General features: G+C 37.3%; 1 protein-coding gene across 4 annotated transcripts in view; it reads right to left on the reverse strand.

Moving 5' to 3' along the window:
* nrxn3a (neurexin 3a) overlaps positions 1–23,494 on the reverse strand; it is a 462,182-nt gene that overhangs the window by 159,935 nt on the left and 278,753 nt on the right. For all 4 annotated transcript variants that reach the window (XR_009824241.1, XR_009824240.1, XM_062034732.1 and 1 more), the window contains exons 6-7: positions 21,620–21,921; positions 12,280–12,441 (exon numbers count right to left, since the gene is read on the reverse strand). Coding sequence is in view for 2 of the 4 variants with exons in the window: in XM_062034732.1 (XP_061890716.1) it covers positions 12,280–12,441; positions 21,620–21,921 (464 nt within the window). In the remaining 2 variants the exon portion in view is untranslated. The remainder of the gene's footprint in view (positions 1–12,279; positions 12,442–21,619; positions 21,922–23,494) is intronic.

Genomic DNA, 23,494 nt, shown 5'->3' on the forward strand with positions numbered 1-23,494 from the left:
TGTTGTCATTATTGTTGTGTGTCTGTATGTTGTCATTATTGTTGTGTGTCTGTATGTTGTCATTATTGTTGTGTGTCTGTATGTTGTCATTATTGTTGTGTGTCTGTATGTTGTCATTATTGTTGTGTGTCTGTATGTTGTCATTATTGTTGTGTGTCTGTATGTTGTCATTATTGTTGTGTGTCTGTATGTTGTCATTATTGTTGTGTGTCTGTATGTTGTCATTATTGTTGTGTGTCTGTATGTTGTCATTATTGTTGTGTGTCTGTATGTTGTCATTATTGTTGTGTGTCTGTATGTTGTCATTATTGTTGTGTCTGTATGTTGTCATTATTGTTGTGTCTGTATGTTGTCATTATTGTTGTGTTGTGTATGTTGTCATTATGTTGTCATTGTTGTGTTGTGTATGTTGTCATTATTGTTGTGTTGTGTAGGTTGTCATTATTGTTGTGTGTCTGTATGTTGTCATTATTGTTGTGTTGTGTATGTTGTCATTGTTGTGTGTCTGTATGTTGTCATTATTGTTGTGTGTCTGTATGTTGTCTTTTTTGTTGTGTGTCTGTATGTTGTCATTATTGTTGTGTGTCTGTATGTTGTCATTATTGTTGTGTGTCTGTATGTTGTCTTTTTTGTTGTGTGTCTGTATGTTGTCATTATTGTTGTGTGTCTGTATGTTGTCATTATTGTTGTGTGTCTGTATGTTGTCATTATTGTTGTGTGTCTGTATGTTGTCATTATTGTTGTGTGTCTGTATGTTGTCATTATTGTTGTGTGTCTGTATGTTGTCATTATTGTTGTGTGTCTGTATGTTGTCATTATTGTTGTGTGTCTGTATGTTGTCATTATTGTTGTGTGTCTGTATGTTGTCATTATTGTTGTGTGTCTGTATGTTGTCATTATTGTTGTGTGTCTGTATGTTGTCATTATTGTTGTGTGTCTGTATGTTGTCATTATTGTTGTGTGTCTGTATGTTGTCATTATTGTTGTGTGTCTGTATGTTGTCATTATTGTTGTGTGTCTGTATGTTGTCATTATTGTTGTGTGTCTGTATGTTGTCATTATTGTTGTGTGTCTGTATGTTGTCATTATTGTTGTGTCTGTATGTTGTCATTATTGTTGTGTCTGTATGTTGTCATTATTGTTGTGTTGTGTATGTTGTCATTATGTTGTCATTGTTGTGTTGTGTATGTTGTCATTATTGTTGTGTTGTGTAGGTTGTCATTATTGTTGTGTGTCTGTATGTTGTCATTATTGTTGTGTTGTGTATGTTGTCATTGTTGTGTGTCTGTATGTTGTCATTATTGTTGTGTGTCTGTATGTTGTCTTTTTTGTTGTGTGTCTGTATGTTGTCATTATTGTTGTGTGTCTGTATGTTGTCATTATTGTTGTGTGTCTGTATGTTGTCTTTTTTGTTGTGTGTCTGTATGTTGTCATTATTGTTGTGTGTCTGTATGTTGTCATTATTGTTGTGTGTCTGTATGTTGTCATTATTGTTGTGTGTCTGTATGTTGTCATTATTGTTGTGTGTCTGTATGTTGTCATTATTGTTGTGTGTCTGTATGTTGTCATTATTGTTGTGTGTCTGTATGTTGTCATTATTGTTGTGTGTCTGTATGTTGTCATTATTGTTGTGTGTCTGTATGTTGTCATTATTGTTGTGTGTCTGTATGTTGTCATTATTGTTGTGTGTCTGTATGTTGTCATTATTGTTGTGTCTGTATGTTGTCATTATTGTTGTGTCTGTATGTTGTCATTATTGTTGTGTTGTGTATGTTGTCATTATGTTGTCATTGTTGTGTTGTGTATGTTGTCATTATTGTTGTGTTGTGTAGGTTGTCATTATTGTTGTGTGTCTGTATGTTGTCATTATTGTTGTGTTGTGTATGTTGTCATTGTTGTGTGTCTGTATGTTGTCATTATTGTTGTGTGTCTGTATGTTGTCTTTTTTGTTGTGTGTCTGTATGTTGTCATTATTGTTGTGTGTCTGTATGTTGTCATTATTGTTGTGTGTCTGTATGTTGTCTTTTTTGTTGTGTGTCTGTATGTTGTCATTATTGTTGTGTGTCTGTATGTTGTCATTATTGTTGTGTGTCTGTATGTTGTCATTATTGTTGTGTGTCTGTATGTTGTCATTATTGTTGTGTGTCTGTATGTTGTCATTATTGTTGTGTGTCTGTATGTTGTCATTATTGTTGTGTGTCTGTATGTTGTCATTATTGTTGTGTGTCTGTATGTTGTCATTATTGTTGTGTGTCTGTATGTTGTCATTATTGTTGTGTGTCTGTATGTTGTCATTATTGTTGTGTGTCTGTATGTTGTCATTATTGTTGTGTGTCTGTATGTTGTCATTATTGTTGTGTGTCTGTATGTTGTCATTATTGTTGTGTCTGTATGTTGTCATTATTGTTGTGTGTCTGTATGTTGTCATTATTGTTGTGTGTCTGTATGTTGTCATTATTGTTGTGTGTCTGTATGTTGTCATTATTGTTGTGTCTGTATGTTGTCATTATTGTTGTGTCTGTATGTTGTCATTATTGTTGTGTTGTGTATGTTGTCATTATGTTGTCATTGTTGTGTTGTGTATGTTGTCATTATTGTTGTGTTGTGTAGGTTGTCATTATTGTTGTGTGTCTGTATGTTGTCATTATTGTTGTGTTGTGTATGTTGTCATTGTTGTGTGTCTGTATGTTGTCATTATTGTTGTGTGTCTGTATGTTGTCTTTTTTGTTGTGTGTCTGTATGTTGTCATTATTGTTGTGTGTCTGTATGTTGTCATTATTGTTGTGTGTCTGTATGTTGTCTTTTTTGTTGTGTGTCTGTATGTTGTCATTATTGTTGTGTGTCTGTATGTTGTCATTATTGTTGTGTGTCTGTATGTTGTCATTATTGTTGTGTGTCTGTATGTTGTCATTATTGTTGTGTGTCTGTATGTTGTCATTATTGTTGTGTGTCTGTATGTTGTCATTATTGTTGTGTGTCTGTATGTTGTCATTATTGTTGTGTGTCTGTATGTTGTCATTATTGTTGTGTGTCTGTATGTTGTCATTATTGTTGTGTGTCTGTATGTTGTCATTATTGTTGTGTGTCTGTATGTTGTCATTATTGTTGTGTCTGTATGTTGTCATTATTGTTGTGTGTCTGTATGTTGTCATTATTGTTGTGTGTCTGTATGTTGTCATTATTGTTGTGTGTCTGTATGTTGTCATTATTGTTGTGTCTGTATGTTGTCATTATTGTTGTGTCTGTATGTTGTCATTATTGTTGTGTTGTGTATGTTGTCATTATGTTGTCATTGTTGTGTTGTGTATGTTGTCATTATTGTTGTGTTGTGTAGGTTGTCATTATTGTTGTGTGTCTGTATGTTGTCATTATTGTTGTGTTGTGTATGTTGTCATTGTTGTGTGTCTGTATGTTGTCATTATTGTTGTGTGTCTGTATGTTGTCTTTTTGTTGTGTGTCTGTATGTTGTCATTATTGTTGTGTGTCTGTATGTTGTCATTATTGTTGTGTGTCTGTATGTTGTCTTTTTTGTTGTGTGTCTGTATGTTGTCATTATTGTTGTGTGTCTGTATGTTGTCATTATTGTTGTGTGTCTGTATGTTGTCATTATTGTTGTGTGTCTGTATGTTGTCATTATTGTTGTGTGTCTGTATGTTGTCATTATTGTTGTGTGTCTGTATGTTGTCATTATTGTTGTGTGTCTGTATGTTGTCATTATTGTTGTGTGTCTGTATGTTGTCATTATTGTTGTGTGTCTGTATGTTGTCATTATTGTTGTGTGTCTGTATGTTGTCATTATTGTTGTGTGTCTGTATGTTGTCATTATTGTTGTGTGTCTGTATGTTGTCATTATTGTTGTGTGTCTGTATGTTGTCATTATTGTTGTGTGTCTGTATGTTGTCATTATTGTTGTGTGTCTGTATGTTGTCATTATTGTTGTGTGTCTGTATGTTGTCATTATTGTTGTGTGTCTGTATGTTGTCATTATTGTTGTGTCTGTATGTTGTCATTATTGTTGTGTCTGTATGTTGTCATTATTGTTGTGTTGTGTATGTTGTCATTATGTTGTCATTGTTGTGTTGTGTATGTTGTCATTATTGTTGTGTTGTGTAGGTTGTCATTATTGTTGTGTGTCTGTATGTTGTCATTATTGTTGTGTTGTGTATGTTGTCATTGTTGTGTGTCTGTATGTTGTCATTATTGTTGTGTGTCTGTATGTTGTCTTTTTTGTTGTGTGTCTGTATGTTGTCATTATTGTTGTGTGTCTGTATGTTGTCATTATTGTTGTGTGTCTGTATGTTGTCTTTTTTGTTGTGTGTCTGTATGTTGTCATTATTGTTGTGTGTCTGTATGTTGTCATTATTGTTGTGTGTCTGTATGTTGTCATTATTGTTGTGTGTCTGTATGTTGTCATTATTGTTGTGTGTCTGTATGTTGTCATTATTGTTGTGTGTCTGTATGTTGTCATTATTGTTGTGTGTCTGTATGTTGTCATTATTGTTGTGTGTCTGTATGTTGTCATTATTGTTGTGTGTCTGTATGTTGTCATTATTGTTGTGTGTCTGTATGTTGTCATTATTGTTGTGTGTCTGTATGTTGTCATTATTGTTGTGTGTCTGTATGTTGTCATTATTGTTGTGTGTCTGTATGTTGTCATTATTGTTGTGTGTCTGTATGTTGTCATTATTGTTGTGTGTCTGTATGTTGTCATTATTGTTGTGTGTCTGTATGTTGTCATTATTGTTGTGTGTCTGTATGTTGTCATTATTGTTGTGTCTGTATGTTGTCATTATTGTTGTGTCTGTATGTTGTCATTATTGTTGTGTTGTGTATGTTGTCATTATGTTGTCATTGTTGTGTTGTGTATGTTGTCATTATTGTTGTGTTGTGTAGGTTGTCATTATTGTTGTGTGTCTGTATGTTGTCATTATTGTTGTGTTGTGTATGTTGTCATTGTTGTGTGTCTGTATGTTGTCATTATTGTTGTGTGTCTGTATGTTGTCTTTTTTGTTGTGTGTCTGTATGTTGTCATTATTGTTGTGTGTCTGTATGTTGTCATTATTGTTGTGTGTCTGTATGTTGTCTTTTTTGTTGTGTGTCTGTATGTTGTCATTATTGTTGTGTGTCTGTATGTTGTCATTATTGTTGTGTGTCTGTATGTTGTCATTATTGTTGTGTGTCTGTATGTTGTCATTATTGTTGTGTGTCTGTATGTTGTCATTATTGTTGTGTGTCTGTATGTTGTCATTATTGTTGTGTGTCTGTATGTTGTCATTATTGTTGTGTGTCTGTATGTTGTCATTATTGTTGTGTGTCTGTATGTTGTCATTATTGTTGTGTGTCTGTATGTTGTCATTATTGTTGTGTGTCTGTATGTTGTCATTATTGTTGTGTGTCTGTATGTTGTCATTATTGTTGTGTGTCTGTATGTTGTCATTATTGTTGTGTGTCTGTATGTTGTCATTATTGTTGTGTGTCTGTATGTTGTCATTATTGTTGTGTGTCTGTATGTTGTCATTATTGTTGTGTGTCTGTATGTTGTCATTATTGTTGTGTGTCTGTATGTTGTCATTATTGTTGTGTGTCTGTATGTTGTCATTATTGTTGTGTGTCTGTATGTTGTCATTATTGTTGTGTGTCTGTATGTTGTCATTATTGTTGTGTGTCTGTATGTTGTCATTATTGTTGTGTCTGTATGTTGTCATTATTGTTGTGTCTGTATGTTGTCATTATTGTTGTGTTGTGTATGTTGTCATTATGTTGTCATTGTTGTGTTGTGTATGTTGTCATTATTGTTGTGTTGTGTAGGTTGTCATTATTGTTGTGTGTCTGTATGTTGTCATTATTGTTGTGTTGTGTATGTTGTCATTGTTGTGTGTCTGTATGTTGTCATTATTGTTGTGTGTCTGTATGTTGTCTTTTTTGTTGTGTGTCTGTATGTTGTCATTATTGTTGTGTGTCTGTATGTTGTCATTATTGTTGTGTGTCTGTATGTTGTCTTTTTTGTTGTGTGTCTGTATGTTGTCATTATTGTTGTGTGTCTGTATGTTGTCATTATTGTTGTGTGTCTGTATGTTGTCATTATTGTTGTGTGTCTGTATGTTGTCATTATTGTTGTGTGTCTGTATGTTGTCATTATTGTTGTGTGTCTGTATGTTGTCATTATTGTTGTGTGTCTGTATGTTGTCATTATTGTTGTGTGTCTGTATGTTGTCATTATTGTTGTGTGTCTGTATGTTGTCATTATTGTTGTGTGTCTGTATGTTGTCATTATTGTTGTGTGTCTGTATGTTGTCATTATTGTTGTGTGTCTGTATGTTGTCATTATTGTTGTGTGTCTGTATGTTGTCATTATTGTTGTGTGTCTGTATGTTGTCATTATTGTTGTGTGTCTGTATGTTGTCATTATTGTTGTGTGTCTGTATGTTGTCATTATTGTTGTGTGTCTGTATGTTGTCATTATTGTTGTGTCTGTATGTTGTCATTATTGTTGTGTCTGTATGTTGTCATTATTGTTGTGTTGTGTATGTTGTCATTATGTTGTCATTGTTGTGTTGTGTATGTTGTCATTATTGTTGTGTTGTGTAGGTTGTCATTATTGTTGTGTGTCTGTATGTTGTCATTATTGTTGTGTTGTGTATGTTGTCATTGTTGTGTGTCTGTATGTTGTCATTATTGTTGTGTGTCTGTATGTTGTCTTTTTTGTTGTGTGTCTGTATGTTGTCATTATTGTTGTGTGTCTGTATGTTGTCATTATTGTTGTGTGTCTGTATGTTGTCTTTTTTGTTGTGTGTCTGTATGTTGTCATTATTGTTGTGTGTCTGTATGTTGTCATTATTGTTGTGTGTCTGTATGTTGTCATTATTGTTGTGTGTCTGTATGTTGTCATTATTGTTGTGTGTCTGTATGTTGTCATTATTGTTGTGTGTCTGTATGTTGTCATTATTGTTGTGTGTCTGTATGTTGTCATTATTGTTGTGTGTCTGTATGTTGTCATTATTGTTGTGTGTCTGTATGTTGTCATTATTGTTGTGTGTCTGTATGTTGTCATTATTGTTGTGTTGGAGTGGCTGATGCAGAGACCAGGAAACGGCAAAGCTGCCAAGCACAGAGTAGGAAGTAGGCCAGAGGGGGATTAAATGGCTACTGCGCTACTTCCTCACCCTCCCTGCAAACCATATGATACTGTGTGTGTGTGTGTGTGTGTGTGTGTGTGTGTGTTGTCATGGAAGTGTGTCACGGAAAGCCAGTTCCCCGCTGCTGCCATGCTGCAGCTACCAGCTCCATTCAAGTGTTAGATGACATCATGAGCTTGGGGGAGCAGCACATTTCTGTCTGAGCGTGTTTGTGTTTCAGTCATCCTCACATCCTCACATCCTCACATCCTCACATCCTCACATCCTCACAGGCCGCACATCCTCACATCCTCACATCCTCACAGGCCGCACATCCTCACAGGCCGCACACCACGCCTCAAAAGCCAGGGCTCTGATTGACTATTTTCAAATGCTACGTTCACATGCACTTGCAGGAATTATTGCATGGATGCAGCATTTTCAAATGCAAGTAAACAGTTGAATTAAGAGTGGAAACCAGGACTACTACATACTTTCATCAAGTATGCTTCTTGCTGAAGTGAATGCTTCAGGGTAACTGTTAATAGAATTGTGGTGGATGAAGAGTGTTTAGCACAGACAATTTGAGGCAAATACATTTTTTCACTTCCTCCCCCCTCTCCAGGAAAAAGATAGCAAATTTCTATGTGACACTGGAGCATGTAGAATTACATGTGGAGAATAAAACTAAGTGGGAACTAAATGTAGAATTACATGTGGAGAATAAAACTAAGTGGGAACTAAATGTAGAATTACATGTGGAGAATAAAACTAAGTGGGAACTAAATGTAGAATTACATGTGGAGAATAAAACTAAGTGGGAACTAAATGTAGAATTACATGTGGAGAATAAAACTAAGTGGGAACTAAATGTAGAATTACATGTGGAGAATAAAACTAAGTGGGAACTAAATGTAGAATTACATGTGGAGAATAAAACTAAGTGGGAACTAAATGTAGAATTACATGTGGAGAATAAAACTAAGTGGGAACTAAATGTGTGCAAGATAAGCAGTTTGTCTAGTACATTTACAAGCACAAGACGTCATGAACTGTCTAGGATTAGCGATAGCATCAGATTAGGAAGGAGGAATGACTGTTAAGAGATAAAGAAATACATGATATGGTTTTGGATTGTTGTTGACTTTGTTGTATTTTATAAGACTGATTTATTTTGGATTGATGTGTTAAGGAAAAGCAAGTTGAAGAAAAGATGAGAAAGTGACAAATGAAGGTGCATGTGGAAAAACATGGTGTTTGTGTGTCAGCGTATGCTATTGCTGGTAGTTTGCTGCAACTTTGTTTGTTTGTTAGGTTGTTGAAGTGAAATGGGAAGAAATCAATAAGAATAATTACATGCAAAATGGAATAAAGGAATGCGTACGACAGATAATGTGGGGATATTGAAATAAGATATGAAGAAAATGTGGACTGTGGTTCGCCTTATCTCTTAGAATGTGCACACACACACACACACACACACACACACACACACACACACACACACACACACACACACACACACACACACACACACACACACACACACACACACACACACACACACACACACACACACAACCCTGTGTGTGTGTGTATGTGTGTGTGTGTGTGTGTGTGTGTGTGTGTGTGTGTGTGTGTGTGTGTGTGTGTGTGTGTGTGTTGTGTGTTGTGGCTGGTTTGAATGTAGAGGGAGGTCATGGAGTTTTGACCCCATGGTTAGAATTGGGTTTTTATTGAGGTAAACACGTGTGGACTTAAAATTCTTAGGCAGCTCTAGAGATCTGGCTTTTACGGCATGGTAATAAACAAACGAGAATAAATGCATCCTTTTATTTTGTAGAATATCACGCACGACAGGAAGTCAGATTGCACAAGTGAAGTGTAGCATGCTGGAATGTAACTGACAGACACAAATGATAGTTTAATGAACTTATAGACAGTTTTAGTTGATTTAAAATGGTACTTAAAATACATGAAGTAGTATGTATAATCTTTGAATTAGGAGTATTGATTTAACGTTTACTAGGACAATTAATGCTATTATTTTAAACGTCATATGATATTCAGCAGTGGGTGAACTTGCTTTTGAGCTCCAACAGATGGAGGACAGAATCCTCAACAAAGGTGAAAGCAGACAGTCAGACTCAGGTGGAGGACGCGGTGCTCCAAGGTCAGTCCAGAGTGGAAACTGTTTTGCAACGTGACTGTCCCAACTTCTCTAAACAAGACAGGCTCCGATTTGCAGCCAAAACATCATACAAAGGAGCCCCAGCAGGAAATACAGACAGGCCCCCTGCTGGACATAAGTGTATCATGCAGGCGTGGCAAAGGAGCCCCAGCAGGAAATACAGACAGGCCCCCTGCTGGACATAAGTGTCAACGGACAATGTTATCAGTTCATGATTGACACTGGTGCCACACACTCATTTTTGAATGAGGTGGTTCCAAAGAAACGGTGTGCTTCCTTTTTGAAGGTTGCAGGCTTTGCTGTGATCACAAGAATGATACCTGTCACCAAACCACTTCCGGTTCAGATTGCTGGACACTCATTGAAGCACACCTTCGTGGTCGACCTGCACACACCTTGCCTGCTTGGTAATGACCTGCTTTACAAACTATACCCTGACATTCAATATCGCACAGAAGGAACCTTCCTGGTGTTACCTGACAGCTGCAACATCTACCGGGTAAGCCTCCTCCCAGGAAGGAGTGAAGGACAAGGACAGCTCCAACTGTTCTATCAGTGAAAGCCCTGGCTGACTGAGCTGCGTCCGTGTGTACCACCACATGTATGATCACCAGTTAGACCACTCATACTAGGAGCCCTTCGACTCCTATATATGTTGGAAGTCAAGGTGTGGCCGCTCATGTTGACCTATCCTTACAACAACTAGCATGGTATAAGATGGACACAATTGCTGTCCCACGTTGTTCTCTTGCCCTCTGTCCCGCCTACGAAACCAAAGACTTAGGTCAAATGATGAAATAGGGCGTAGCTGCCGCTGATTGAACCGACACGAAAATACCACATTTTCAATTGTTTTGGTTGTCTGTTAAAAACATAGCTACGGGCTGCAATTTGGACATTCCTGCTGTAGGCTACGAGGAGCTAGCAGCTACACAACAACTGAGCTAAAACAACACATTTAAGCATATCAAATAATGTGTAATATATCTGTATAAGCACATATATATATATATATATATATATATATATATATATATATATATATATATATATATATATATTCATCTAATTATGTTCAATGATGTGCATGATCAAGGTATTCTGTTATTCCATTTTACTATATACTGTATAACATACATCCATAAATGTGGATGCATATGAAAAAGTGCAATGTATTTATCTGTACAGTAACCTATTTATTTATTTATAAATGCACCTTATTGCTTTTTTTATCCTGCACGACCATGAGCTAATGTAACGAAGTCTAAGACTAATCAGAGGTGAGGCCACTAATTGTGTTCTGTGATATGACATTACTGCAGGCTGATGACAGTGATCGCTCAATGAGGGTCATAGAGGAATTTTACCCTACAACAACAACAACATTGTTGTTGTAGGGCCTAGGTCAGAAATCCATCCCATATGGTCCAGGGTTCTAAAACCCTGGAAGGGGGGAATGTAGTGGATGAAAACTAGTAATTTACCATACCACTGATTTTCTTTCCGATACAATTCAGGCTGGTACGGGCGATACCGAGCCAATACCGATACTTTGTGCAAAATATACCTAACCTGTCTGCTAAAATTTAACTTTAAAAGTTGGATATTTTCAAATAATAACATAACTGTCTAAAAAATAATCAGTAAAAATGTAAGAAAAAAAAGAGCAAAAAGCTGAGACTTTTAATGTACTTAATCACCTATACCACAAAGTTTTGTCTTCACACACACACACACACACACACACACACACACACACACACACACACACACACACACACACACACACACACACACACACACACACACACACACACACACACACGTTTTTAGCATTTTTTTTTTTTTTAATATAAAACAAATGTAAATAGTCCCCTCATACTTGACTTTCTGTATGCGGCTCTTGGTGGAAAAAGTTGAACCTCTTGTGATTTAAAATATTAGAAGCTCTCAAAATAAAAATAAAATATACTTCAAATGTTAAATGTTGGATTTAGTCTCAAATTCTCTGAAAGGTCTTTGGAGACGACTGATGGTGGGGACATGAGCATTCATGTCACAGCTCTGGTGGACGTTCCTGTGGTCTTACCATCTGTGGTATTGTGCTGGGTGATACATTCTGGGCTGGCCTTTCCATTTAGCCACAAACCATGCTAGCTCATCACATTATCTTCTCATTTGTGGGTTTTTTGTATTTTAGTTGCACTATTTTAGGCTGACTGTGACTGGCAGGTTTGTAAAGGTGTGTGTTGTGTGATACCAGGGGGTAATGACGATGGATTGAAACATTCCAGTATGAAGCATAAAACATTGAACATCAATTGTGAATTGTTGACCAGTATTTAGTTGGGAAGACTTTACTACTGACTTGGGTTCAGATAACTCCCTTGCAAACAAAACCAACCAACATGTCCAATAGAGCAGAGGTTCTTCACCTTTTGGACCTCGGCCCCAACTGTTTTACAACAAAGGAGTCCGGGGCCCACTCAAATATTAAAAATGATTCAGTAATGGTACTTTTGAACTGAATCATATTCATTAAGTATATCTAACCTGCTTACAGTTTAACAGGATGCATTTACATGCAATTATGCAGTGCTACTATAAATGAACTCTAATTAAATGAAAAATAGATTAAAAACATATACAAGTGTCAAAACAATTAAAGTGCACATGAAAATACAGCTTCACAACTTTAGTCATAATCTTTGTGCTTATGACATGACAGACTTCTGCTGTTTGTTAGAGATTGTCATCACTGCCACAAGTGGTGGAAACGTGTATTACAACTGAGGACCACAGCTGAGAAACAGACTTGTTATGGCGGCCCAACAACGATTAACTCTGGTTAAGTGCAATAGGATATGACTTCCTTACGACTGCATCATTCTTGGTCAATCAAACCGCTACTCTGCTTTGTAGCAGTGACCACTTCCCTGATTCTCTGCATGGACTGAACACAGCACACCTTACCTCCTTGAGGCAACCCATGAAGTTGTTGCTGACAGGAGACCCAGGCAGGTCAGCTGTGCTCGGGCTTCCACCAACGTAGAAGAAGTCATCTGATCCCAGCATGGTGTAGTCATCCTGGGTGTAACCCGTGGTGGTCAAAATGCCATCCACTGATATTGTCACCTGACATTGAGGGTGAAATACAAGAGTAGACGTAATCAGGTACACGGGTGCAATGTAAAACTCTTCATTGTGATCCCAGTATATCCAGTGGGGAAAGTTGGGATCCCTACTGGTTGTGTTGCTTTGACACTTGCAAAGACAGAATGTTTGGACACCGTGTGTTGGAACATGGAGAACCAGAATTGAAATCAGCAGGGGATCAAATAGTTATTTTCCTCACTGTGTACAGCAGATAGCATCATACCAACAGTTATTTTCCTCACTGTGTACAGCAGATAGCATCATACCAACAGTTATTTTCCTCACTGTATACAACAGATAGCATCATACCAACAGTTATTTTCCTCACTGTATACAGCAGATAGCATCATACCAACAGTTATTTTCCTCACTGTATACAGCAGATAGCATCATACCAACAGTTATTTTCCTCACTGTGTACAGCAGATAGCATCATACCAACAGTTATTTTCCTCACTGTATACAGCAGATAGCATCATACCAACAGTTATTTTCCTCACTGTGTACAGCAGATAGCATCATACCAACAGTTATTTTCCTCACCGTATACAGCAGATAGCATCATACCAACAGTTATTTTCCTCACCGTATACAGCAGATAGCATCATACCAACAGTTATTTTCCTCACCGTATACAGCAGATAGCATCATACCAACAGTTATTTTCCTCACTGTATACAACAGATAGCATCATACCAACAGTTATTTTCCTCACTGTATACAGCAGATAGCATCATACCAACAGTTATTTTCCTCACTGTATACAACAGATAGCATCATACCAACAGTTATTTTCCTCACTGTATACAGCAGATAGCATCATACCAACAGTTATTTTCCTCACTGTATACAACAGATAGCATCATACCAACAGTTATTTTCCTCACTGTATACAGCAGATAGCATCATACCAACAGTTATTTTCCTCACTGTATACAACAGATAGCATCATACCAACAGTTATTTTCCTCACTGTATACAGCAGATAGCATCATACCAACAGCTATTTTCCTCACTGTATACAGCAGATAGCATCATACCAACAGTTATTTTCCTCACTGTGTACAGCAGATAGCATCATACCAACAGTTATTTTCCTCACCGTATACAGCAGATAGCATCATACCAACAGTTATTTTCCTCACCGTATACAGCAGATAGCATCATACCAACAGTTATTTTCCTCACCGTATACAGCAGATAGCATCATACCAACAGTTATTTTCCTCACTGTATACAACAGATAGCATCATACCAACAGTTATTTTCCTCACTGTATACAGCAGATAGCATCATACCAACAGTTATTTTCCTCACTGTATACAACAGATAGCATCATACCAACAGTTATTTTCCTCACTGTATACAGCAGATAGCATCATACCAACAGTTATTTTCCTCACTGTATACAACAGATAGCATCATACCAACAGTTATTTTCCTCACTGTATACAACAGATAGCATCATACCAACAGTTATTTTCCTCACTGTGTACAGCAGATAGCATCATACCAACAGTTATTTTCCTCACCGTATACAGCAGATAGCATCATACCAACAGTTATTTTCCTCACTGTATACAGCAGATAGCATCATACCAACAGTTATTTTCCTCACTGTGTACAGCAGATAGCATCATACCAACAGTTATTTTCCTCACCGTATACAGCAGATAGCATCATACCAACAGTTATTTTCCTCACTGTATACAGCAGATAGCATCATACCAACAGTTATTTTCCTCACTGTATACAGCAGATAGCATCATACCAACAGTTATTTTCCTCACTGTATACAACAGATAGCATCATACCAACAGTTATTTTCCTCACTGTATACAGCAGATAGCATCATACCAACAGTTATTTTCCTCACTGTATACAGCAGATAGCATCATACCAACAGTTATTTTCCTCACTGTGTACAGCAGATAGCATCATACCAACAGTTATTTTCCTCACCGTATACAGCAGATAGCATCATACCAACAGTTATTTTCCTCACTGTATACAGCAGATAGCATCATACCAACAGTTATTTTCCTCACTGTATACAACAGATAGCATCATACCAACAGTTATTTTCCTCACTGTATACAGCAGATAGCATCATACCAACAGTTATTTTCCTCACTGTATACAGCAGATAGCATCATACCAACAGTTATTTTCCTCACTGTATACAGCAGATAGCATCATACCAACAGTTATTTTCCTCACTGTATACAGCAGATAGCATCATACCAACAGTTATTTTCCTCACTGTATACAACAGATAGCATCATACCAACAGTTATTTTCCTCACTGTATACAGCAGATAGCATCATACCAACACACGTGAAAGCATAGAAGTCACACAGCTAGAAAGAACCACTCTGCAGGGCATCAACAATGTAATGAACATAAGTTCGGTTTGAGGGTTTTAACAACTGAAAAGATCAAATGTGTGAAGTCTGACACATTTTTTTTTTTTAGCAGGAATGTCTTTGAAAGAAGTGATAACTGTTAGCTTTTTATTTCTTTAAGGACTTTTGTTCTGCAAATTCCAAATAGTGAGATGAAATGTAATCCAACACAATGGTTTTTGATTGATTGATTGAAACTTGTATTAGTAGATTGCACAGTAGAGTACATCTTGCCCTGAGAATACAAGGACCAGGATGAAGGACAACTACCATATTTGACAGCACCATAACATCCCTGCAGTGTGGGTGAACTCGTCAATGAATGTGAACCAAGAGGATAGTCAGATAAAAAGGATAGCACATTTTCTTTTTGTGTTTCTTTCAGTATGGCCTGAACACGTTTCACAGTGATCTCACCAAAATCATACACAAAACCTCATCATACTTCGCTATGTTTACATGGACATCAAGATTCCCACATTCACCCTATGACGGCAATAATTGGTAGAGCACACAACCTGGCTTGCGAAAAGCATGTTCGGATTATCCTAACCAGAACCCACGGGACTTGCAACAAAAGGGGAGGGGGCAGGCATACGGCCCGAAGCTGCCAGCCACTTTGTTGTCCGTCATACCACGTGGGGTGAAGCGGTTGCAAAAGGGGTGGAAGTATGTGCGTTAAGTCTGTAGGCCTGGAGTCGCTCTGCATGCGGTGGCAAAGGAACAGAGTTGATCTTTCCAGGCGTCGTTGACAGGGAAGGAGTTTGTTTCGTCTACGCTGCAAGATCGTCCAAGTCGTAGCCAGGGAAAACAATCTGAGGATCTGAAACAATTGTCTGGAAGGCTAAGTTCCATCCAAGCTACCTTCATGTCTTGGGCATCAGGGGGTAAGCACAAAGGAAAGTGCTGATCAGTGTAGCAGAAGAGTAGCCATGGCCTAAGGACTAGGTGGAAGGATAATGCCCGGGCCCTTATATGACTTAAGGAGGAACCAACCTGTGGACACAAACTCAGGTCCAATCTGGGTGGGGTGTTGAGGGGTGACTGCCTAAACACCCGGTGAGATATATTGGCCTCATTCAAAGGTCATGGCTGGGAGAGGGAGACTGTGGTGAAGGAATCCGCTTCAATTTTAGGAATTACAATTTTAAGTGGTAATAATAAATCTTATGAGTTGGTCAAGTACAGGTATGATGGTATTGTACACAGTTTGACTTCCTCCAAGTTTGGGAGGATGGGGAAATGGAGTTTAGAATTTGTATGGACAAATACACATGACTCAGGTTATGTTTCATATGTAAGTGAAATTATTCTAAAAGTAACCAATTTATGTAGGCGATAGTATTTCAAAATAAAATCACAGGCGGAAATGAAGATTTCAAGGGAGACTGTTTACATGAAGGTAAACTAGTTGGGTTGATGTTGTCCATGTAAACATAGCCGCTAAAAGGCAGAGTTTGACTCAGATATTAGAGGAAAGAAAGTTATTTGCTTGTCAATTTGGAGAAATACAAACCTCGGAATTGTAAATTGTCTTTTTAAGAAGTAGCAAAGTGAAAGAAAGTGTAAAGTGAGAAGCAACGTGACAAAGAATGATATCTACCAGACAATGGAGTGTGTTGACCGAGGCATAGTCATTGCCTGGTTGCTTGGCAAAGAGGTGGAGAAGTACTTCAACTTAGTTAGTACATATTGGAGTATTGCACACATTATTACTCATATAGACATCAAGTTCTGCACTAGGGGTCAATCCACCATCATCATGCAGGTCACTTTCAGCTATGGGGACACATCTATGTCTTTAGAATGTTCCAGTTAGAAGGCTAGAATTAAGTGCATCTATGTCTTTAGAATGTTCCAGTTAGAAGGCTAGAATTAAGTGCATCTATGTCTTTAGAATGTTCCAGTTAGAAGGCTAGAATTAAGTGCATCTATGTCTTTAGAATGTTCCAGTTAGAAGGCTAGAATTAAGTGCATCTATGTCTTTAGAATGTTCCAGTTAGAAGGCTAGAATTAAGTGCATCTATGTCTTTAGAATGTTCCAGTTAGAAGGCTAGAATTAAACGCATCTATGTCTTTAGAATGTTCCAGTTAGAAGGCTAGAATTAAGTGCATCTATGTCTTTAGAATGTTCCAGTTAGAAGGCTAGAATTAAACGCATCTATGTCTTTAGAGTGTTCCAGTTAGAAGGCTAGAATTAAGTGCATCTATGTCTTTAGAATGTTCCAGTTAGAAGGCTAGAATTAAGTGCATCTATGTCTTTAGAATGTTCCAGTTAGAAGACTAGAATTAAGTGCATCTATGTCTTTAGAATGTTCCAGTTAGAAGGCTAGAATTAAGTGCATCTATGTCTTTAGAATGTTCCAGTTAGAAGGCTAGAATTAAGTGCATCTATGTCTTTAGAATGTTCCAGTTAGAAGGCTAGAATTAAGTGCATCTATGTCTTTAGAATGTTCCAGTTAGAAGGCTACAATTAAGTGCATCTATGTCTTTAGAATGTTCCAGTTAGAAGGCTAGAATTAAGTGCATCTATGTCTTTAGAATGTTCCAGTTAGAAGGCTACAATTAAGTGCATCTATGTCTTTAGAATGTTCCAGTTAGAAGGCTAGAATTAAGTGCATCTATGTCTTTAGAATGTTCCAGTTAGAAGGCTACAATTAAGTGCATCTATGTCTTTAGAATGTTCCAGTTAGAAGGCTAGAATTAAACGCATCTATGTCTTTAGAATGTTCCAGTTAGAAGGCTAGAATTAAGTGCATCTATGTCTTTAGAATGTTCCAGTTAGAAGGCTAGAATTAAACGCATCTATGTCTTTAGAATGTTCCAGTTAGAAGGCTAGAATTAAGTGCATCTATGTCTTTAGAATGTTCCAGTTAGAAGGCTAGAATTAAGTGCATCTATGTCTTTAGAATGTTCCAGTTAGAAGGCTAGAATTAAACGCATCTATGTCTTTAGAATGTTCCAGTTAGAAGGCTAGAATTAAGTGCATCTATGTCTTTAGAATGTTCCAGTTAGAAGGCTAGAATTAAGTGCATCTATGTCTTTAGAATGTTCCAGTTAGAAGGCTAGAATTAAACGCATCTATGTCTTTAGAATGTTCCAGTTAGAAGGCTAGAATTAAGTGCATCTATGTCTTTAGAATGTTCCAGTTAGAAGGCTAGAATTAAGTGCATCTATGTCTTTAGAATGTTCCAGTTAGAAGGCTAGAATTAAGTGCATCTATGTCTTTAGAATGTTCCAGTTAGAAGGCTAGAATTAAACGCATCTATGTCTTTAGAATGTTCCAGTTAGAAGGCTAGAATTAAGTGCATCTATGTCTTTAGAATGTTCCAGTTAGAAGGCTAGAATTAAGTGCATCTATGTCTTTAGAATGTTCCAGTTAGAAGGCTAGAATTAAACGCATCTATGTCTTTAGAATGTTCCAGTTAGAAGGCTAGAATTAAGTGCATCTATGTCTTTAGAATGTTCCAGTTAGAAGACTAGAATTAAGTGCATCTATGTCTTTAGAATGTTCCAGTTAGAAGGCTAGAATTAAGTGCATCTATGTCTTTAGAATGTTCCAGTTAGAAGGCTAGAATTAAGTGCATCTATGTCTTTAGAATGTTCCAGTTAGAAGACTAGAATTAAGTGCATCTATGTCTTTAGAATGTTCCAGTTAGAAGGCTAGAATTAAACGCATCTATGTCTTTAGAATGTTCCAGTTAGAAGGCTAGAATTAAGTGCATCTATGTCTTTAGAATGTTCCAGTTAGAAGGCTAGAATTAAGTGCATCTATGTCTTTAGAATGTTCCAGTTAGAAGGCTAGAATTAAGTGCATCTATGTCTTTAGAATGTTCCAGTTAGAAGGCTAGAATTAAACGCATCTATGTCTTTAGAATGTTCCAGTTAGAAGGCTAGAATTAAGTGCATCTATGTCTTTAGAATGTTCCAGTTAGAAGGCTAGAATTAAGTGCATCTATGTCTTTAGAATGTTCCAGTTAGAAGGCTAGAATTAAACGCATCTATGTCTTTAGAATGTTCCAGTTAGAAGGCTAGAATTAAGTGCATCTATGTCTTTAGAATGTTCCAGTTAGAAGGCTAGAATTAAACGCATCTATGTCTTTAGAATGTTCCAGTTAGAAGGCTAGAATTAAGTGCATCTATGTCTTTAGAATGTTCCAGTTAGAAGGCTAGAATTAAGTGCATCTATGTCTTTAGAATGTTCCAGTTAGAAGGCTAGAATTAAACGCATCTATGTCTTTAGAATGTTCCAGTTAGAAGGCTAGAATTAAGTGCATCTATGTCTTTAGAATGTTCCAGTTAGAAGGCTAGAATTAAGTGCATCTATGTCTTTAGAATGTTCCAGTTAGAAGGCTAGAATTAAACGCATCTATGTCTTTAGAATGTTCCAGTTAGAAGGCTAGAATTAAGTGCATCTATGTCTTTAGAATGTTCCAGTTAGAAGGCTAGAATTAAGTGCATCTATGTCTTTAGAATGTTCCAGTTAGAAGGCTAGAATTAAGTGCATCTATGTCTTTAGAATGTTCCAGTTAGAAGGCTAGAATTAAGTGCATCTATGTCTTTAGAATGTTCCAGTTAGAAGGCTAGAATTAAGTGCATCTATGTCTTTAGAATGTTCCAGTTAGAAGGCTAGAATTAAGTGCATCTATGTCTTTAGAATGTTCCAGTTAGAAGGCTAGAATTAAGTGCATCTATGTCTTTAGAATGTTCCAGTTAGAAGGCTAGAATTAAGTGCATCTATGTCTTTAGAATGTTCCAGTTAGAAGGCTAGAATTAAGTGCATCTATGTCTTTAGAATGTTCCAGTTAGAAGGCTAGAATTAAGTGCATCTATGTCTTTAGAATGTTCCAGTTAGAAGGCTAGAATTAAACGCATCTATGTCTTTAGAATGTTCCAGTTAGACGGCTAGAATTAAGTGCATCTATGTCTTTAGAATGTTCCAGTTAGAAGGCTAGAATTAAGTGCATCTATGTCTTTAGAATGTTCCAGTTAGAAGGCTAGAATTAAACGCATCTATGTCTTTAGAATGTTCCAGTTAGAAGGCTAGAATTAAATGCATCTATGTCTTTAGAATGTTCCAGTTAGAAGGCTAGAATTAAATGCATCTATGTCTTTAGAATGTTCCAGTTAGAAGGCTAGAATTAAACGCATCTAGGCTCTTACATAACAATCTATACGTAAGTACATGTTATTTATATTTTCACTAATAGTGCTGTACAAAACAGGTGAAATCAAACTACAATTAGATTAAAACAACATCATAAAAAGGAAAAAAGGATAAAAAAAAAAACAAGCTAAAAGCGTTGCTAAAAAGCCAAGTCTTCAAATGTACGAAATGAAAGCAGAGATAAGTTTTGGCAAATGACATTTTCATCAAGTGTTTTGCTTTGGCTGATAAAAAGTAAGTGTGGAAATGTGTCAACATGAACAAATAAGGTGCAGCAGATGAGTAGTCCATCATTAAGTGGTAAGCATGTTGTAACGTAACAGGGGTGTAACGTAACAGAGGTGTAACGTAACAGGGGTGTAACGTAAAAGGGGTGTAACATAACAGGGGTGTAACGTAAAAGGGGTGTAACGTAACAGGGGTGCTACGTAACAGGGGTGTAACGTAACAGGGGTGTAACGTAAAAGGGGTGTAACGTAACAGGGGTGTAACGTAAAAGGGGTGTAACGTAAAAGGGGTGTAACGTAACAGGGGTGTAACGTAAAAGGGGTGTAACGTAACAGGGGTATAACGTAAAAGGGGTGTAACGTAAAAGGGGTGTAACGTAACAGGGGTGTAACGTAAAAGGGGTGTAACGTAAAAGGGGTGTAACGTAAAAGGGGTGTAACGTAACAGGGGTGTAACATAAAAGGGGTGTAACGTAACAGGGGTGTAACGTAACTGGGGTGTAACGTAACAGGGGTGTAACGCAACAGGGGTGTAACGTAAAAGGGGTGTAACGTAAAAGGGGTGTAACGTAACAGGGGTGTAACGTAACAGGGGTGTAACGTAAAAGGGGTGTAACGTAACAGGGGTGTAACGTAAAAGGGGTGTAACGTAACAAGGGTGTAACGTAACAGGGGTGTAACGTAAAAGGGGTGTAACGTAACAGGGGTGTAACGTAAAAGGGGTGTAACGTAAAAGGGGTGTAACGTAACAGGGGTGTAATGCTACATTTCCCATCTTAGTAGCTTTGGTTCGGTACAACCGCTCAGATTCTGGAATAATAATACGGCTGTCAGTATTTTTCTTTTCTATGTAGATGACCGTCGCTTGAGGTGTCGCTGCTACGCAGAAAAAAAAAAGGCACGGGTAGGATCTGGTCATCACAAATAAGGAAGCAACACCAAAGATAATTTTGTAACACAACAATATTTCAAGGTCAGGACAACAAGTTGTCAAGGTTGTTTCAATGTCTTGTGCCTGCTGGGTGAAAAGAAACCAAACCATTACCTGAAAAACCAGGTACATACCAAACCGTCCTTATGGTTTACTGCTATTTATAAAGAATTATAAGCAGATTTCAGTTTGGTTTTATTTTTACTCACTTTTATTGTAGTACTTTTGTTTTTTTGCAAAGCCGAAGTCAAATAATTGTGTAGAGTTCCTAGGCTAGTTCCGCACTTTGACTTCATAATTGGGCTCAGTCCTTCAGGAGTCTTTTGTGTCCTCCAGCAAGCACAAATACATGACTAGCAAGTGTTTAGTCAGCACTTTGAGGTGCCAACACCACACCACACCACACCACGGTGGAGTCGGCCTTACCTGTCGGAGGTTGCGAGTCACTTTGACGTCATGCCAGGAGTTGTCGTTGAACTTGCCGTTGACCGGCTCAACAATGGCCTCGAAGGCTCCGGAGCCCAAGTTGATGACCAGAGACACGGCGCCGTCTTTCAGCGCCAAGTTGACGTAGTCGGCCGACTTGCCCGTGTGGAGGATGAGGCCATTCCGCTGCCACGTCTTGAAGGACAAGGTGATCTCATCACTGCTGCTCTGGATGGGGTTCTGAGAGAGGTCGTAGCAGAAGTACTCGGAACCTCGGAACGTGGCCACGTTCTCTTCTCGTGCTGGAGATGGAGAAGGACAAAGTCTGGAATCATTTCACTTCACGGACTAAACCTCCACCCGTTCACTTCAACACCTCCTTCTAGAGCTGGGTGGCTGTCCCTGAGGGCCACAGTGCCTTCAGAGGGCAGTGCACACAAACACATCATGAGTACACACTTGGAGCAGTGCACATGAACACATCATGAGTACACACTTGGAGCAGTGCACATGAACACATCATGAGTACACACTTGGAGAAGTGCACACAAACACATCATGAGTACACACTTGGAGCAGTGCACACAAACACATCATGAGTACACACTTGGAGAAGTGCACACAAACACATCATGAGTACACACTTGGAGAAGTGCACACAAACACATCATGAGTACACACTTGGAGCAGTGCACATGAACACATCATGAGTACACACTTGGAGCAGTGCACATGAACACATCATGAGTACACACTTGGAGCAGTGCACACAAACACATCATGAGTACACATTTGGAGCAGTGCACACAAACACATCATGAGTACACACTTGGAGCAGTGCACACAAACACATCATGAGTACACACTTGGAGAAGTGCACACAAACACATCATGAGTACACACTTGGAGAAGTGCACACAAACACATCATGAGTACACACTTGGAGCAGTGCACATAAACACATCATGAGTACACACTTGGAGCAGTGCACACAAACACATCATGAGTACACATTTGGAGCAGTGCACATAAACACATCATGAGTACACACTTGGAGCAGTGCACACAAACACATCATGAGTACACATTTGGAGCAGTGCACATGAACACATCATGAGTGCACACTTGGAGCAGTGCACACGAACACATCATGAGTACACACTTGGAGCAGTGCACATGAACACATCATGAGTACACACTTGGAGCAGTGCACATGAACACATCATGAGTGCACACTTGGAGCAGTGCACATGAACACATCATGAGTACACACTTGGAGCAGTGCACATGAACACATCATGAATGCACACTTTCCCTTTTCAAGTAAACATCCTAAGTCAAGGTGACAAGCAAATATAAAAATATCACAAAAACAGTCGAGGATATTTCTTGTATTTGATATTTAAAGATGTGCAATTTCATGCAGAACACTTTATATATATATATATATATATATATATATATATATATATATATATATATATATATATATATATATATATATATATATATATATATATATATATATATATATATATATATATATATGTATGTATATATATATGTAATGCACACTTGCCCTTTTCAAGTAAACATCCTAAGTCAAGGTGACAAGCAAATATAAAAATATCACAAAAACAGTCGAGGATATTTCTTGTATTTGATATTTAAAGATGTGCAATTTCATGCAGAACACTTTTTATATATATATATATATATATATATATATATATATATATATATATATATATATATATATATATATATATATATATATATATATATATATATATATATATATATATATATATATATATATATATATATATATATATATATATATATATATATATATATATATATATATGTATGTAT

Source organism: Entelurus aequoreus, linkage group LG23 (genome assembly GCF_033978785.1).
Source record: "Entelurus aequoreus isolate RoL-2023_Sb linkage group LG23, RoL_Eaeq_v1.1, whole genome shotgun sequence".
Classification (NCBI taxonomy): Eukaryota; Metazoa; Chordata; class Actinopteri; order Syngnathiformes; family Syngnathidae; genus Entelurus; species Entelurus aequoreus.